Source organism: Callorhinchus milii, unplaced genomic scaffold (genome assembly GCF_018977255.1).
Source record: "Callorhinchus milii isolate IMCB2004 unplaced genomic scaffold, IMCB_Cmil_1.0 Scaffold9, whole genome shotgun sequence".
Taxonomy (NCBI): domain Eukaryota; kingdom Metazoa; phylum Chordata; class Chondrichthyes; order Chimaeriformes; family Callorhinchidae; genus Callorhinchus; species Callorhinchus milii.
The window spans coordinates 17,709,635-17,729,121 of record NW_024704750.1 but is presented as its reverse complement, the minus strand read 5'-3'; the positions used below and the strand labels follow the sequence as shown (position 1 = coordinate 17,729,121).

Genomic DNA, 19,487 nt, shown 5'->3' with positions numbered 1-19,487 from the left:
GCTAGAAAACCCAGAGGACAAACATACTGCACTAGTAAACTGCCTCTTACGGTTACAGCTGTGTTTTTTTATCATTGTTTTTCTGTGTATTTAAAACTGAACATGATGCAAATGATCACCAATGTCATTGTGTTAACGGTATAGTATCCCATTAATTTATCACAGTAATTTATGCCAGCCGTAAAAGTGTGAGCAAGATATTACTGTGGAATTGTACCACGAGACATGAAAGCCCTTGGGGACCATTATATATATTGAGTATAGTAACATGACTGGGACGAACCTTGACTGATGGCAAGGTTGCCTGTATGTGATAGTTGCAACCAGTCACATGATGCATTGATTAGCTGATGAAATTACTGCTGAGTAGTGCAGAGATTCATGGCTCAATGTTCATTTAGCGCTCGGATTGGGGAGGTTACTCCAAGTGCAGCCCTCAATCAGTATTACTTGTCTAGAGTTGGTGGTGACTTGACCTTCAGCAGCTTTAATGCAAGTTGAGAGATGAGAAAATGGTTGGTAAAAAATCAATGGTTAAATCTGAGAATTGCTGAATTAGGGTTTTGGATTTCAAAGGCAATTTACATTAGTCTCAAGACCATTCTCCACGTTACACATTACTTCACCGAATATGAAGGAGAATCGATTCCTATTGCCCAATAATATGTTCAGATCAATATCTGAAGCATGTATCACATTCTTCATTATGTAATATAATAATAATAACCCTTGCATTTGATATAGCGCCTTATCACATCTTTGAGATGTCTCAAAGCACTTCACAGAGTATACTGTAAAGTAAATTGACTATCTTTTGTGGACAAAACCCATCAGTGTATAGTCAGGAAGAAGATTGCAGGTTGTAAACACACACACAGCTAATTAAATCATGTGCAAAACAATGGTTCCCAAACTGGTGGTATCATGTAAAGGTCATGCCAAGGATTGGTTTAGGTTGTACATTGTTATATGTATAGTATGTAGTACGTTGACTTGGCTACAGTTAGAATAAGACATGCATTTCAACAATGCCTGGAAATCCATTGAAAGGGTTAGGTGTAATTTCACATGGATGGTTCAGGAGTTCTAGTTTTGAGAATAGGCTTGAAAGCGTTCATGGCAGCAGAGATAGTTAAGATCTAATAACTATCTTCAAAATTCTGAAAGGTTATGAGGCACTAGATAGTGAAAGGTTATTCCCTCCCACTGGTTGGCAAATCAGTTACACAAGGGCATAAACTCGGGATTGCTACTGGAAGAGTTGAGATGGAGGTCAGAAGAGGCTTTTTCACATAGAGGGTTATTAGAACATGGAATAGTTTGCCACAGTGGTTGTTTATTCTGAGACCAGAACATTTAAACAAGAATTGGATAAACATATAAAGAGCAATAATGAAAAAAAGCATGGAGGAAGAGCAGGGAATTGGATTTGGAGGAGTTGGCCCCAAAGGAATAGCTTGCGTCAGCTTTTAGCCTCAGTAGGTTAAAATGTAATTTCTCAAATGCTGTAATTTTGTTGGGGGAGGAAGAAAGTTTACTTAACCTTTCCTCAGGAGATTAGACTTATTGGACAGAGTCCAGGAGTGATTATTATGGCGTCTGGTCATTCTATGATTTCTTATACCGATATTTGTGTAGCATGACAGGATTTCCTTACATACACACAATCGGAGAACTTAGGAAGTCTTTACGTAGCCTTTATGGACACCATTCAACTGGGGGAAGGGAGTCATGCCACTTAGCTCCTGTTAACCCCGCAAGCCAAAGAGAATAGAGGTACTGACGAGAGTCTAGGGCTCCAGTGGCTGTGCTAGCGGGCTCCAGTGTTTGTTTGACGGACTGAATGGCTACCTCCTGTGCTTTAATTGCTTATATTCTATTTGCATTATCTTGTATATGTATAATGTTGACCAGTTATAACTGTATTGCGAGGATTTCCAGAGACAAAGGAAATTAACAGAATACGTTCACGTAAACATCGTATGATTGATTAAACCGTTCAGAATTTAATGGGTTTAATATTTGCATTAAACCCTCTCCATGTTATGAGTTTCTATTAAGTCTAGAGAGGAGACTTGTGTTGGGATCAGAAACGGTGCTCTGAGGACATTGGTTTTGGGTTGATGATAATGTTTGCGTCAGGTGATTTTTCAGGATAGAGTGTTTACAATGTGTTACTGTCTTGGTAATTGAGCCGTTCTTCATTCCCACATCATTCAGTCTGGTAAAGAATTTGTTGTTGTCTTGAGTTCAGTTGAAACGTGTATTGTTGAATGAATGCATACGTGTCTTTATTAACATCTCTGGGCTAAATTCGGTCTGGATTGGGTGTATTAATTGATCTTCGAAATGCCTGCCTTCCTTTAGGGTGATTTTATTAATTTATTTTGTGTTTTTCATGTAAGGGAAGAATCATGACCCTGAATTCACAACTATTCCCATCCATATGTCCTCACAGCTGAACAAAACTCATTTGCCACATCCCGATACTCCAAGGATGCAGAGTCCCATCCGGTCCCCGAGCCCTGTAGCATTCTTATCCTCTGATTCGGATCCACTTCACAGGAAGCAGTCAGATTTGCACAGGAGCCAGTCAGCTGAGAGCAATCCATCACGTTCCCCTGGTCGCAGGCAGCTGCCCTTCATTCCCGGCAACACCAGGCTGCCTTCTATCATTCGCATCTCGAAAGCTCAGCTCCAACAGGTGAACTCCTAGATTATTTTATTTGCAGTATTTGCTGCTGTGATAGATATACAGTAGATACAGTTTAACTCTTTCCAGGCTCAAAGTCATTAGTGTGTGTTTGAAATGAATGGTGCACTACAAATTAGTTATAAATACATTTAACATTAATCAGGATCAACATCTGGAGTTGAGATGTGCACATACAAAACTATTCAGAGTTTAGGAAAATTATTCTGTGAAGCGCTTTGAGACATCTCAACGACGTGATAAGGCACTATATCAATTGCAAGAATTATTGTTATTTATTATAAGATTTCCTGTATTGGAGATGTTTCACAGTTCATGTACCATGTTGGCGCTGGGGGCCAGTTAGCAAACACACTATTGTTGCATTGTCTTTGAAGGCTGCCATATTACACATATTTTTCAGCATTAAGCGTTGCTCCGTTAACATTAAAGTTTACATAATTTCTACATAAGAAAAATGCCAGTAGTGTACTTTAAAAATGACTGATAATTGCACTGAATATGGGCATTAGCAAAATGAATGTTGCATATCCGGGCTGTAAGTTACACATCATTCCTATGAGATTCTCTATTGCACATTTTATTTATTAATTCTAAAATGTAACCACAAAGTAACTTAAATATACATTACAATACGAGTTTAATGTACTACACTATTACTGCATCCTGCTGGGCAACCTATCAAATCAAATTGAGTTATGGTCTTCTGCACATTTTGTGCTGGCTGTAAATTTTAGGGACTTTATGAATCCAACCTTGTCTGGTATTTTCCCATACACTAATCTTGGTGAGGCTGGATATGCACTGTTCTGTAGTAATAGTGCTTTTTATGATGCAATAGAATACGATGGTGTTAAGGCATAACATTGTGTGACATGCCATAAACTGCACCGTGAATGTTATTTATATGCCTCTAGAACTTGGTTTAATTTATATTTGTGTGTTCTTTTCGATCAGTTTCTTTGCCATTAGATCTCCAATGTCCCTGATACCTGCAACATTGAGCAGACAGGCAAGCATTGTGTGTGTGCTGGATTTTTAAAGAAATCTCTATCGCTGAGAGCCACATGGGTTAAGCATTCACTTTGATTTTTTTCTTCGGGTTTTGTTTCCCCTACACCCACTGCGGAGATGTACCTGACCTTACCAATATGTTGACTAAAGTCTAGGTATAGGCAGGTTTGCACTGCCATGCTGCACCTTTTCTTGAGTTTTAAAGTAAATCATTTTGGAAGTTCTGCCCTTTCTTATCCTGTTGTCACATCCTGCAGGAATGTTTCTGTGAGATTAATTTGTGAGTTCCCAATGCCGAGCTCACTATTTTTTTCAGATCTATAAGATTAGCCATTGCAAAATCACTAGGTGTTTACCGTTTATTTTTTCGAGGAGGAATCTGTCAGATATGATTCCTATTCTATATGGACAAACTCTGCCTTTGGGGGAACCAGAGAAACTTGTTTTTCATCAACATTTAAAGATTGTTTTTATAGTCCAAGTATAGTTGAATTCAACACACTTTGTCATTCATGTGTTAAACTTACTGACCCTTGGGATGTCACCCATGAATGTCCATATTACAGAAGCACATTTAACTGTAAATTTAACAAGTACGTATATTTAAATTTATCTATTTATTTAGCCTTGGAATGTCCTCCCGATGCGAAAGGCACTATACAGATATAATTTGTTTTTATTTATTCATATGTAAATGAAACACTGTACATTTGCATAGTGACAGACACCTCCCTCCCCTCGCCACCTATACATCCATTTCTTTGCAGTAGTACAAGAGAAAGTTTGATCTAATTCCAACTGTGCTGCAATGGACCAAGTGGAGACTTGCTCTCAGCAATTTCTAATGGGCAGCACCTTGGATAAACTGACATCCTTTCCACTGACATTGTTATCTAACAGTTCAAGCTTACTAGTTCTTGAAAATGGCAATATGTTTGTGAGTGAGTAGTCATGAGCTGGAAAGAGTTAAATGTCCAAGTTGTTCAAGTCAAACTTACTGATTTTTCTATTTACTCAATTTGTAGGTAAAAGGTCACAGATTATCATGTCATGTCATTAAAACCATGTTTATGTAAAATGTTTTAACTTTCGCAGTATTTATTTCCTATCTGTTTTGTAGCCTATATGTAAAATTAAAAACCTTGTGCGTTTACAAGGTGGCAGAATTATAAAGCAGTGAATCAGTCAAATGGGCCTGAAATTCTTTTCGACATTGCATTGCCTTTGGCATTGTTTGTAGCCAGTGGGATTTCCCCATTATAATTGCGCATCAGGACAAATGTTGCCAAATGAGCTGCTTATCGCCGTGCTCACCCCTCGATTACCTTCCTGTCGATTAACTCCCTCCTACCTTTTGCATTTTATGTAAAATACAAATTCTGGCTTTTAATAGTTGAAGCTAGGCATTGCTGGTGCCTTTTTTAGACCATCTCTACGTTGTGGAAGATGTGTGACATTTTTGTGTTCAGGTTACAGTCCTTGCAATTCAGCAAATGTAGGTTTTACTGCTCAAGCCTGGTAAAATGCTGAACCTTTTTTAATGGGATAGTAGGTATAGAGTTTCTTCCTTGTGTTATAAACGGAATATAATAGGTGAGTTACAGATGCACATGCAGCTCTGAGTTTCGGATGACACCAATCTTGTGTCTGATGTTTGCAGTGGACACTTTACATTTGCTGACACAAGAATCTGCCATTTAAAAGGATCTGATTTCAATAAAATACAAAGTGGTTGGTGGTTGGGAGGAGAGGAATCTTTGTATACATTCCTGAATAATGGGTGGGTTGGAGTTATAACAATAAATCAATCTCTCTGAGAAGCTGGGATGACATTATAAACTCCTAGCCAGCTGGGTGAAGTGCTTTGATTTACATCCTTTCCAATGTGAAAGACACTATCTAAATGTAAACAGTTGTCGCCATAAATGGCAAGAGTGACGTTTGAGCAGTTATATGAACGCAGAGAAAACACTTTCCTTGTTAAAAAAAATCCCCAACCATGTATTTTTAATGCGTAACTGGGTCATTGTGAAATAAAGTCTGACTTGAGTGGCTAACTGTAGATGGTAGACAGTGTGAAAAACCTATGTATTTACCTGGTTATATGCCATGGGAAGGTGTTTTTTTGTCATAAAATCAATGCAAAGCCCCAATTTGACACTGAAATTAATTGGCCTATATAGTATTACTAGTTTTATGAATGCAACAAATGAAAGTTCCATCAATAAAAAAAGCTAATTGCTGCAATTACTGTTCTTAAAGCTGTTCTTTCAATCCAGTTAACATGTAGTTCAGCTGAGTATGATGGCCAATTAATGCCTGATTATAGATAGTCTTGGGTTGGATGCTTACAGGTACACAGAACTTAAATTGGAAATCATCCAAACTAATTTAACTTTGGATGCTTGCTAAAGAGTTACTTCCATTTTTAAAATCCATTTTAAATTTGATATGAGAGTTTGCAGATCATTGTAAAACTACCAACCTCAATCAGGGTTAAAGTTACTCTGCTTCAAAAGCTACAAATGTTTTCAAAGGGTTTAATATATTGGTTACTGTTAAAGGCTTTCTCTCCTATTTATGATTGATGATTTATCGAAACATTTCTAACACACCAAGAGGATGAATCTCGGTTTTGAGAGTGCAACCATTTGACTTACTTTGCACACAATAGTTCACAGTTGCACATTGCAGAAGAGTTTAAGAATAAATGTTGATTGACAGCTAACAGTTTTGGTATTTAGATGGCATCTCAAACCAAGGTGTGAAGCTGAAGCCTTTTTTGTGAATCCACGGGTTGTGTTGAACGTTCCTAATCTGTTACACATATCCCCGGTAATCTGAGAACATAATGCTATGTTGTATTTGCCAACAGATAAACATTGCTATCGGTTAGACTTGGAACTTTTTCTCCCTAATCTCAACCTCCTCATAGTGCCAGAGAAAGTAAACCATCAGAAGAGCATTTTTTTAATAAAACATTGAAGATTTTAGGAGTAGGATTATCTCAGTTCCTGATAGGAAGAAGCATGGGTGGAATCTCAAACAGTTTTCAAGGGGGGAAAATCCATTTGCCTTTCTCTAGCGACCATTGCTCTACTACCACATTAACATCTAAACAGTTAGATGTGCAAGGCATCAAAGCAGAATTCAAGCTTCTGAAATGATTCACGCGACTTATATGAGTGACCTGTTCTCCTCACTGTACAGTTAATGAAAATACACAGATTTATTTGTAAGCACAAGACCCTAATTGCCTAAAAGGAATCATCGCTGTAACCACAACATCGGCAGGTTCTCTGCCCCAAGTTGCGAGAATGCCACAAGGCTGCAAGAAATGTGCCATTGATCTCGGTTGAATTGATGAACAAGAAAATAGAGTTCAATAAAGAAAGACCTGCTGTACAGAAGGTTGCTCATTGAGTTAGATACAAGGAATGTGGGCTGCAAAACCATGGTGTAGACTTCCTTCTCCTGGAACAAGGACAACAACAACTTGCATTTATATAGCGTCCTTCATGCCGGACAGGGTCTCAGAGCGCTAGGACCTGACCTGCATCTAACTTCACCAGATCCGGTACGTTCAATATTTCTGAAACTGGCTTGATTACTTGGTATATAATTTTCAACTTGTAGTAATATATAAAATTCTTTGTGTCATTTTCATTTTGAAAATAGATCATTCTAGACCTTTAAAACATAGATATGTTTGCTAATCCTTCCTATTTTCAATATGTTTTAATATTTGGATCTTTTGCATCTTTTGGTCGTATAGTCCAATTTTTTTTAATTGAATGTGAATTAAGCAGAGCCTTGTTCTGATATCTCCAGGTGATCCATCCACACCTTTGTCCTCCTAATTGGTGTGTTAACAGTTGATCCTGAAGTTGCAACAAGAGATCTCTGCTCAGTCCAAGAAATCTGGTACACTGGAGGGTGAGATGTGCAACGGAGTCCATGTAGGTAGCAGATCCTTGACTCTGCGGTTTGGTAACGAGAAACTTTCTACCATACAGAGGTATTGTTCTGCAAGCGCAGATGAGAAGACCATCAGCCCAATTGTACTTCACCGCTCACACAGTCCCCGAACATTACCCCACAGTGTACTGTGATAGATAAAGGTTTGACCCGATGAAAGTCGGAGGGTCACGACACCATAGTTCCTTAAATAATGATGCGTGAAAGCTGTAAAGATTTTTTTTTAAAGTGCGCATTTCATTCTTGATACATTAGCAGTTATTTTTATATAGTGACATTTGATGTACATTTAGCTTTGATGTTGCACTCATTTATATAGCAGTACATAGGCAACCCAAAATAGGTTATTCATTTAGATATTTCCTAAGAATATTCATGTGTTTTTAATAGTATCATGGACACAGCCTTGTTTTGCTTTCCTGCTGTTTGCTACCTATAAATGTTTCCTCAAATAAAATGTTGGCTTGATAATATCTTTGTCTTTTGAGAGTGTTTTCCTTGTTTTTTTTCTCTCCCTCTCTTCCCATTTAGAAGTTGTATATGGATGTCAATTTAGAGGTCTATTGTGCTTCAGTCATCACAGAACTCTCTGTAATCCACTGCAGACTTTTCCTCCTATCTTTGTTTATATCTGAATTCTCTTCTCTTCTCAGTCTGTTACAGAGAATGTGTTGCCAAAAGTTGAGTATTTTGAAATTTGATTTGCAGTTTTCAGGTGTTGTCTTTTTGCACTGAGGCCATTTTCAATCAGAATCACACTCGCATGAGTCAAACCACCACCACTTTACTGCAGGCACCAGCCCATGCATGCTGGATCCAGGCTTTAAATCTGTGGATTCTTTCAGCAAGTGACTTTCTCAATTGTCTTGATTGCTTGAGGCTCTGAGTATGTAACTGGTTCCTAACTCAGTTGTTGGGTTAGGCTTTACTGGCTCATCCAACAGGATGGGATCCTGGTTACCACAATGTCGAAGGTCTATTTATTTTGATGTTGGCATATCTCTGACTCCAGATCTGCCTTTAGAGCTCCTACTGAGTCCTTTATATTCTTCTTTAGTATCAGTCTCAGGTTGACATGATTTACTGGTGTGGCTTTTGGCTTGGCAGCATCAGAATAATTGCAGCCAATTGCGCACAGACTGTTTGTGTCTCACAAACAGTCGTGGATTGAGTGAGCATTTATGTTTGAAGGATAGGTGGGACAGATGTCCTCCCGATATGAAAGGCTCCATTTCATATTTACGTAATAAAATGAAAACCTCATGTTCATGTAGACCACATCACCAACCAATTCTTGCTTCCTGACCACTTCAGCTCTGCGTTGATCCAACTCAGTCAAATAGTAGTGTTTAAGAGACCGCCTCGCATTCAGTTCTCTTATTCATTGTAGGGAAGTGTTAAAATTCAACCAGTTTGCAAACTCTCCACATTAAAAAAAAGTGTTTTGAATTAAACCTGAATTGAGATTTTTTTTGATTACCTACACTAAATTCCAGTCTTAGATTCTGTCTGTTCAGAGGCAACTGTCTTGTCCACCAAATTAAAACGTCAATTTCGAAAACAGGGTCGTAGTTGGATTTTCTTTGAGGGGTAGAAAGAGAGTGAGAGGAAAAAGGTCAGGAATTTTGGCAAAAAGTTTAACCCTGAGTCTGAAACATTTTCAATTTATTGTTTTTTTTCTTGATTTAAAAACCTGAACTTGTAAATGGCTGGAGCAAGGATTCAGGACAAATGAGCTGGAATTCATATATATTTTTCTTCTGGTTCTGCCTGTTTTCAATAAGATTGAAGTAGCATTAATTTTTAAAAACCCAGTTGGACCCTCAGTACAAAGTGGGGCATTAGCCATCTGTTAGGATGGGCAAGGATTTTATAATTTGGCCTGAAGGGTATCAAGTGTGTTCTAGTTCCATTCTCTGCAGTTTATTATTGATTTAGAATTAGATCTGTAACATGGAACATTGCTGTGTGTATGTGTGAGAGAGAGACAGAGAGAGTAAAGATTGTGATGGTAGTAATCAGCAATGCCAGATAACTAATAATGTCAAAAGATCCTAAGCTAAGAATATAGGTATGCTGGGATTTGAAACGACCACTGGGCTTTAGATTTAAATCGTAAGAAAGATGGACAGGTACACAATGGAAATGGCTTCCAGAATGGATTGCTTGTGGCTTCCCCTTTATTCTATTCCCCTCCTCACACACACTCAAAACCAAACATCCTAATACAAGAGAAACACTGAGCAAACTGATCACTGCCATCTTGTGGTGAAGATTCTGCAGGAACGACTGTACAAATGAATGTTCAATTGAGCTTGCTGTTTTCTCTGTTCTGTAAATAGTAAAATACACAGTCAATCCACTTGAAAGTATATTATGTGAAGTGTTTTTAAACGTCACAACAATGTGATAGGGAGCTAAATCAAATGCAAGGATTAGTATTTTTATTAATATTATTCATTTGCAATCTTAATTTTAATTTTTATCCCCAAGTGCCTCAAATGTTTTCATTATTTTGCTTGCTACTTTTCTTCTGGTGGAAATGTCAGTTATTCCCTCATGCTCCAAGATGCTAACCCTAACATGAAGGATGCTATATAAATGCAAGTTGTTGCTGCTTCCTTCTAACAACATGCATTCCTAGCCTGGCTGAGGGATGGCAGACTGTGCTGTGTTTGAGGAAAAGCATCTCTGTGACACAGATCTGTGACCACGTGGACGGAGACTGGTGATCTGCTGTTGCACTGTCCTTGTATATTTGTACTGTCGGGTATCTTGTAATACCTTCAAATAGGGCAACGGTTAGGTAAGTATTCTGGAGGGATGAGATCAAATAGACTGAAGGGCTTTCTTCATCTGAACTCCTCTTGTGGTTATTGGTAGTTTCTCTGATTACCTGCCGTCTCCGAATTAAGGATTTGATTTTCTGAAATGTTTCTTTTAGATCAATATGATATTCCCCAGGAAAATGCAAATGCCAAAAATATTAATTACTGAAAGCTTACATATCCTGCCTTGGACAGATAATAAACAGCTTTTGCCACTGAAAGAATGACTTATTTCACATCTTAATTACTTGAGAGAAATGTATACACAGGAGGGCTCCTTGTAAGAAATAGATTTCATAAAAACAATTTTTTAAGCAAATGCTTTTGTTTGTGTGTTCTTTTTTTCCTTTACTGTAATCTGTAATGAACAGGAGTCCCACAGCGCTTCTGGGCTTCTGCGCAACTTCAGCCAACAGATAACATGACATTAAACTGACTGTCTTCACAGTGATTAAAAAAAACTCATTTTGAAAGGAAATTTTTATCAGGCATGTTTAATAGCAAAGTGGCTATGCTGGTAACTAGATCATCAAGAGAGTGCCTTGTTGTACTCAAGTTATTTGAAGGGAGCATTAGCATTTCAGCGCATGCACATTTTGGATGATTCATAAATTCAGTCTTAATAATAATCCTTGCATTTTTTGATATTAATAATCCTTTCAATTGACATAGCACATTATCACATCGTTGAGACATCTCAAAGCACATCACAGAATAATAATAATCCTTGTAAAGTGAATTATACTGTAAAGTGAATTTGACTGTATATTTTATGGACAGAAGATTGGTAGGTTATTTTAAGGACTATAGAAAACCAGCTTCAAAAGGCTGATTTTAAGAATTATCCAAATTTTGCACAATCTGAAATACAAAGAAAGAAGTCTAGACCCAAGTGGAATTTTTTCCCTCTTCAGCTTTCTTGTAACTGGAACTTACATTTATCTGACTCGATTCTACAGGAGGAGCACATAGCCATGCTTTAAAAATTCAGAGGTTAATTTTGTTTTTTCAGGCTTTTTCATACAAACAATACAGGTTAAGGATAGAAAGATACAAAGGTTAGAGGTCAGAAGAACCCCTCAGTGGTGGCGATGATGGTTTCTTTCTTCAATGCTATCACAGTTACCTTTACTTTTGAATATTCTGGATTCTATTACCGGCAGGGTGAAATGTTGGCCAAGTTTCCTTACTCTGCATGCCTCTGTTTACCTAGCAATAAGTAGGAACCCGGTTGTTAATCAATTGGCAGGTTGTTTTTCCGGAGATAATAATTCTTAAAAAAAATAATAATTTGGTCACTAAATCCACGACTGTTTGTGTGACATTGCTGTGTGCAATTGGCTGCCGCGTTTTGCCCACAAATATATAGTCAATTCATTTTACAGTATATTCTGTGAACCGCTTTGATACGTCTCGAAGATGTGATAAGGCAAGGATTATTATTTATTTATTATAATATTGCTATCATATGGGAGGAGGTGTAACCAACATTTTGGTAAAATTTTTCACTCTTGTTTGTTGGCCAAATAAAAAAATGCCATTTTAAGGCAATGTTACCCATTGGCAAGTGAACAGTTCTGCCCTTGGACAGTATTCTGTAAGATCAAAAGTAATTTTGTGACAGTGGTTAGATAAATTCCCCTGAGGGAGATACCCACTGCTGTGGTAAAACCAGTGAGTGTATTATGATTCAGCATAACTTTCATAATGTGTACGATCAGTTTGCCCTCAGAATCCATCTCTGAATCATGTTTATAGTGTTGAGTGGGTTGAGGTGTTTTAAGTAGGTTGCAGAGAATTACACATAATCTTTCTTTGTCTATTTTTATACAGATAACTGGAGCCAAGCCTGCGATAACACCTTCTTTGACCGCCTGTGTGATTGTACAGCATGATAAACCAAGAGACACAGGCAAGCACATGGTGCAAAATACCATCGATACCATAAAAAGAGCCCGGTCTCCACAAGACAAATCCGCTTCAGCTGTGGTATTGCCTGACACCTCGTATAAGGGCGCTTCTAGAGTTGACCTTAAACTTGAATTGGAATTTGCAGACAAAGGTCCAACACAAGCAATCGAGATGACCAAGACCAGTGCAATGCAGCACATTAATCAAGGTGAGGTGCTTGCCAAACATTTCCCAGAATCAGGCAAAGACAAAGAACACTCTCTTAGTTTGTCACAGGAAGTGGAGTGTGAAGATGGACATGTAGTATCCGGAGATGCAAGAAATCAAGCTGTTGAAGGTCAGTGTCCGTCAGGAGAAAGTGACGCGTCTGCACATGTGAAACCCACAGATGAACTACTACACACTGGTAACAAGCACAGTCCACAAGCAAGCCCAATGACACTGTCTTCTGTACCAAAACAGGAAGAAGATAAACCTGCTGGTATTCTAGAGACTAACATGGAGGTAACAGGCGAATTGCTTTCATGTAGAGAAGAGGATGTTCTATCTAACCCTGTGGAGCACACCGAACTTGCAATGGATGGGTCAAAGGGGAAACTGCTTGATGGACAAGACAGCTGCTTTTATAAATATACTGAAGACTCGACTAACGAGGTACAGCCTTCATCTAATATTTCATATGAATGTGTGAGAGAGCTGCTTCAGACCGTTGAATCTGAACACGAGGACGATGCAGAGAGTATTAGGAAAGACAAGTCGGACATTGGCTATATTTCTGAGATTATGCAGAGAGAGATTCAGGAGCAGCAAAGTAATCTATCAGAGTTAAATGAGTTAAAAAATGGAGATTTGCTTCACATTTTCACAGTTGGCGACAACTCGCTCCATCCAAAAAAAGGGGAAGGCAAACCTTCTCTTCTCAGGCAAAGCCGCATCCCAGTCCTTGCGTCCGACATGGAGACGGGTTCCGAATCATCAGCTCCCGTCTCAGCTAAAGAAAAATTGCTCCAAAAGAAGGCTCATCAAACCGACTTGACGCGGCTATTGGCTGAAAAGAGACAACACAGCCTTCGAGCATCTCTTCTGGGTGATTTTTCATCTGCTTCCGATAAGTCCCTGGAAGACAAGGCGTCCGTTCCTTCTGTTCCTCTTTCAGATGATGCTAACTGTTGCGGGACACTACCGGCAAAATCTGCGGTGGAACAGCATTCAGGCAGGCCTGTTGATGAGGATTCCCTGTCACTAACCAGTCTGCAATCCAGGAGGAGCAAGATCCCACGGCCAGTTTCACTGACCAACATTGAACTGCTTGCCAATTCGGCTTCATCCCAGTTTGTCCCACGTCCACCTCCTGGGAAGCCACCTACCAGACCTAGCGTGGAGGTTCGGTAAGTAAAAGGAACGATTTCCTTGGTCTCATCCGTGGTTGAACATTGAAGCAGATTTCCTTTGAGGAATCTGAAGTCTGTGTCTCTTAATGCAACCTGACAAAGATTGCAGTTATTTACTTTGAACTTGTTTTGTCGTTTTACAGTGCGTTGTAGCTAATTGCATGCGTGTGAAAGCAGAGGCTGCATTCTGTTTTCTTCTGGTGTTAGTTGATGGTTCTATTTGTTTCGAATTTATTTATAAGAGTGCTGGTTTAATATTCTGTAACTCATGATTAAGTCTTAACTGGCAAGCTGTGAAGCCTGTTAAGAAACTGAGGCTCGAATGTTAATATTTAGGTTCTTCCAGAGGCATGCTTTAGGTAGCTACGGACACTAAGATAGGAAAGGAAGGAAATTGCATTTTTCAAGTGCCTCTTCTCATCCATATCTAGGAATGTTTTTTGCAATAATTATTGTCAAGTTTACTGACTGCTTGTAGGTAAAGGCATCTTATTTTGCATGCAGCAAAGTTCTACAAACAGCCATGAAGTGAATGTTCTCATGGGATCTTTAACATCCACGAAACGTACAGGACCTCAGTTTAATGTTTGGTCCAAAGGACAATGCGTAACCTGCCGAACTTTGCCAGAGTGCTTCGTATTGCATCAGCCTAGACTATGAAGTACTTTTCTGACGTGGGGTTTGAACCCACTACCTTAAATCGCAAAGGTGGTTAAAGAACCAAAGGCAACTAATGAGAAACTTTGGTTTGTTTTGATCTGCAGGTTACGGCGATACAGAGTAGTTGGTAGTGGCAGCTCCGACTCTGACCTGCTGACTCACCTTGCTCAAATCCTTCAAAATGGATCCCAAAAGACGAGAAGCTCCTCGCAGTCCAAAAGCCCGCAATCCCCTCGTAGCCCGAAAACTCCACCAAAAAGCCCAGTAATCCCCCGGAGAAGTCCCAGCGCTTCTCCAAGGAGTGCCTCGCTGCCTCGCACTGCCAGCTCTTCCTCCTCTCGCGGACGCCCGTACACGGATCAGCGAAGCTCATCTCCGCACTTTGCCAGAAGCCGTTCGCCTCCCAGCTACTCTGGCTCCTCGCCCTCCCGAAGAAGCTTCCTGCAGGAGTATGGCTGCAGTAAACAGGGCAAAAATAGTTTAAAGGGACCCGGTAGTCCTCATCACTTGTGTCAAAGCAAATCAACAAAGGGAAAATGCTCAGGCAGAGATGGCAAAGCGTCCAGTAAACTCAGCAGATAGTAAAAAAAAAGTGCAAATATTGTCTCTTCTCTTTTCCTCATTGCATGTTGTTTAGTCTTTAACTTCAAGAGAGAAAAAAAACTGCTGTCTTCTTATCCCTTTCTGAACAATAGCTTATATGCCATTTTGAATTCCAGTTGTTGGACAGGTGCTGCTTTGTATAAACTAGGATAGCTGTCAGGAATTAAACCCTGGTTGTCTCTATAGCACAGTACACTTTTGGTCCTCTGCTGTATAGAGTGTTGATAGATTTTATTTGGCTTCTGCTGGCTTGAGCTTCTTAATTAGGAAATACCAGTCCAGGACTTCCACCTTTTCCTATTGTTAACAGTCTTCTAATCTGTAAATCTTCCGATTGTTATCTGTCTGTGTGCCATTTTAGATCTTGAGGGAAATCTCATATAGATGTAAGAAAGGCTGCTATAGGATTTTTTCAATAGCCAATAGTAAAATAAAGGTTTTGCCATTTTTTTACACTAATGCCAACTAAGTTTATTTTTGAATGTATGGTGTGTTTAGATAAATGCAAACTTAATTTAAAAAACTTGAGTTGTAGATTCATAGATGTAGAAATAGCTGAAGGACCATATCAAACTATTTTCGCTAGATACTGTAGTACTGACATCTGGTAATAGACTAGTTCTCCTTGATTTGTAATTGTGGAATTAAAGAAAAACTCTATCCCTGAATCACATTGTTCAAAGCTTGTAAAACACTTTGAAAACAAGCAGCTTAAAGGAGAAGAAAGCTCAGTTATTCCATTCTTGTTGATGTGTAACTTGAAACAAATGACCCCCCTCCCCCCCATAATGAATTCATCCAACATTAGCATATGCTCGAAATTGTAATAAAAAACACCTCGTAATAAAAAAAAGGGAGGTCCAGCTAGCCAGTTATTGTACTAACCAATTACCCATGTGCTGTGATAACACAGCATTGCCCATCCAAAATGAAATAGACCAGAAATTAAATCTGGTACTCCTTGTATCTAAAAATAAAACTAAGGTTACTAGAGTACTGTATGTGCACATATTGTGCAAAACATCTATAGATCATCATTTGATTGCCATGTGCCTGACTAACAATATTAATGTATTTTAATCACCTCACCACTGTTAAGGAAAGAAAAGTCTCTGGTTTAGGTCATGTTTTCTTAAATAGGAATTTCCTGCAGAATACTACAGTCATCCGAAGCCTGTTTGTTTGTACGTGGAAATCACATCAGCTAAAACTTTTTGAAAGCTTGACTTGGGAGGGTAAATTATTGAAAAGGTGTAAAATTTTCCATCTAAAATGTAGCGCAGTGGGGACTTCAAATTTCTAAGGCTTTCAACAACATGCTGTTTTGAATGCTTGAAGAGAAATTTTCAAAGAAAAACCTGTTTTATGTTTTGTACATTATTGTATTATAGATGCTAACAATAAATGCATGCCCACAATAATATGTATGTATTTATTCATTTCATGTGGATTAAACTTTGTTGATCACAGGCTGCAAAGTATGTTTTGCGTGCCTGAAATACTCTTCGCTTCCCATTATTTACCTGGCATGCAAAACCTGCAACATAACGATTTGGAAATGCTCTTAACAGATCAAAATAGAAATTAAATGGTGCAAAATAGAACTTAAATGGTGCAAAATAGAAATTAAATGGTTCTGAACAGGAAAATGTAACTGTCTGTGACCTTACAATGTGCTAATTGTGAAACACGCATTGAAATTGGAAGTAGGACAAATCGTTTTTCATTCTTTCTGTAGTTGTACTGTAAAGGCAAAAAAAGCCCTAATGCACACACACATGTACACATACATTTGACAAAGCTGCTGCTTTTTTTNGTGTTTGACCAGGAGTTTGTAAAGAACTCTTTATGTGGACTTTTTTGTGTTTATATAAAAAAAAGCTGTCGTACCCTTGTTGGATTGCCTCAATAGTCTATGTTTAAAAGATCGAGTCTCTTTTTCTTTCATGCACACAGTCTTCCTGCAAACGATGTTGGCCACAAACGTGCAGCTCTTCTTAACACTTGAAGTATTTTTCAAAGTTCAGATTTATAATCTGTAGCTATGAAAACGAGAATTGTGCATAGATGTTTTAAGGTAATAAAAACAGACTATGGGATCCAACAAAAGGAGCTACGGGAGCTTTAACAAACTTTGGAGAGGTTTCTGCTGTTGATGTGAAATAGTCGCAGTTAAATTTAAATTGATATTGCAACAATTTGCAGCCTCTCAAAGGAGATTTACTGCACTTTTTAACCTGTAAATTGAAGTGACTGGATTAACGGTATTAGTTTGTTTTACCTGAACATTAATTTATATTCACATATGTAAATCAGATGTCAATATACAGTTCAAATAGATCAGTATACCATATGCATGCATTAAAAGTTGATCTGAAGTCATTTCAAACGTAAATACTTTATGTAAACAATTAAGGAAGGGGCAGATAAATCACCAAACTTGAACTGGTGTCCTGTTTCAATCATTGTCCATGTGACTTGGACTTGCTGTGAGCTACTTCTCACAGATTATGTGCACTGAAAGATTTGGTTGCATTCAGGGTGCTTGGTTTTTTTTGTGCAAAAACCTAATTTCAGCACCAATTTCCTTATTTGATGGTGTTTTTTTTCTTTGTCAGTCTTATCAGATATATTGTTTAACTGCTCTTGGGAATGTATAGCATAATGCACACAAGTTTAAAAAAGATAGAAATAAAGACAGGGCCCTATATAACTTATAAAACCTCTTGCCTGATTTCAGATTGTATTTATTCAGACTGTATTACGATGGATACCTTGTGCTATCGTGCCAAACAGTATGGTGATAAATTTACAAATACATATACAGGGTTAACTGTGAGCAAATGTAGACATTTCAGAGCTCTTGATTGTCTAATGCAGGGTGGTCCAACCTTTTGGCTGCTGAGGGTCAGATGTCCTATTTGAGAAACATCCGCGGGCTGCATAAGGAATGTTTTGGTGTTTCTCTTCCAAAAACATAACATTTATGAGTTATGGAGGGAGCGGGTGGGCCAGTTGAAATTGATGGAGGGATGGGGGGGGGGGGGGGGGGGCGCGGATGTGGCCTGTGGGCCACCAGTTGGACCACCCTGGAAATGGATAGCTTTAATTTTGGTGTCTTTATTGTGATGCAAAAATGCTTTCAATTCCAATTCCCACAATTTAATGGTCCATGTAGGGTAACTTGAAAGAACAAAAAATGGTTTGCGTCCTTCAGATTAGTTTAATTTTACACTGGGCAAGAAGAGGTTGTGTTTTATGGAGCTCTGTAAAAGTCAAATTAACATGGTTTACAAAAGCAGCAAAAGTATGAAATTACCTGGTATGTTTCAACCTCAGAATATATAAGGATGAAAAAATGGCATACATCGTTTGATGGTAGGGTGTACATAAAGCTGTAATTATTTAAGTTCTTTGATTTGTACCATATCAAAGCCTTGTACAGTGTTTTATGTTGTGTTCTAAAATTATTTTATATTTTATTTTTATAAACAAGTAAATAAAATATTCATTAAGCATGCCAACATATAAATATTTTTTGTCTTGTGTATTCCAATAAAAACAAGGATGATGAATATAGTTTTTGCTTTTCTTTTCGCCTTGCATTAAATAATCTTGCCCTTTTTCACTTCATCTGATGTTTGAACCGTGTTTCTTTCTCGACTCTGTGCAAATCCAATTGTAGAAGCATGATCTATTATTTCATGAAAGTGAACCTCTCTGTCTACTGCTGAATTGGGAAATATTTTCAGACTATAAACTTCAGACTGTAGTTCAGTAACAGTACAATCTGATGTAACCCATTCATTGTAGTGAATTTTGGTGCACGCCTTATTTTCTTCATTGTGAAGGTCTTTACTTACAACTGACTTAGACCTTTTCACAAATGAAAACCAGTGGGGAAGTAAGTTGTTTATGTATACTTATACAAATAACAATAAGACATTGATACGAGATTTAGGAGGAACAAGAGATAAGTTAGTACCGTTTCATAATACTTTTGATTGACTGTTGCTTCTATTGATATGCTAGTTTTAATAAGCAAGTTACCGTATTTCAACTTTGTAATCATGAATGTACTATTCTTTCCTTGGTACTAAGATCATTTCACAAAAATAATCCCTGCATTTGATATTGATTATCACGTCAGGATGTCTCAAGGTGCATCTCAATCTGTTGAGTAAATGCGAAAACTTTACCGGATGTGCAAGCTGCTGTATCAAATGCAAGGATTATTATTAATAAGTAAGCCTATTAATGGGTATGGGGAGGAATAAATAGTTGGGAAGTAAGGATATTAAGGGTTTGAAATGTTAATTATGAGCTGGTACATTGAGTGAACAGGCTCGCTTTGCGCCGCGCGTTTCTTTGTAATTATGTGTAAGATGA

General features: G+C 38.2%; 1 protein-coding gene across 2 annotated transcripts in view; it reads left to right on the top strand.

The window, feature by feature from the left end:
- The window catches only part of LOC103178472 (tau-tubulin kinase 2), an 87,310-nt gene extending 68,633 nt beyond the window's left edge, over positions 1 to 18,677 (top strand). Inside the window, exons 14-16 of one of the 2 annotated variants that reach the window (XM_042337994.1) lie at positions 2,459 to 2,704; positions 12,367 to 13,832; positions 14,600 to 18,677. In XM_042337994.1, coding sequence (XP_042193928.1) covers positions 2,459 to 2,704; positions 12,367 to 13,832; positions 14,600 to 15,077 — 2,190 coding nt within the window. In that variant the 3' untranslated portion in view covers positions 15,078 to 18,677. The remainder of the gene's footprint in view (positions 1 to 2,458; positions 2,705 to 12,366; positions 13,833 to 14,599) is intronic. The other variant, XM_042337995.1, reaches the window with a different exon arrangement.
- Positions 18,678 to 19,487: the final 810 nt, after the last annotated feature.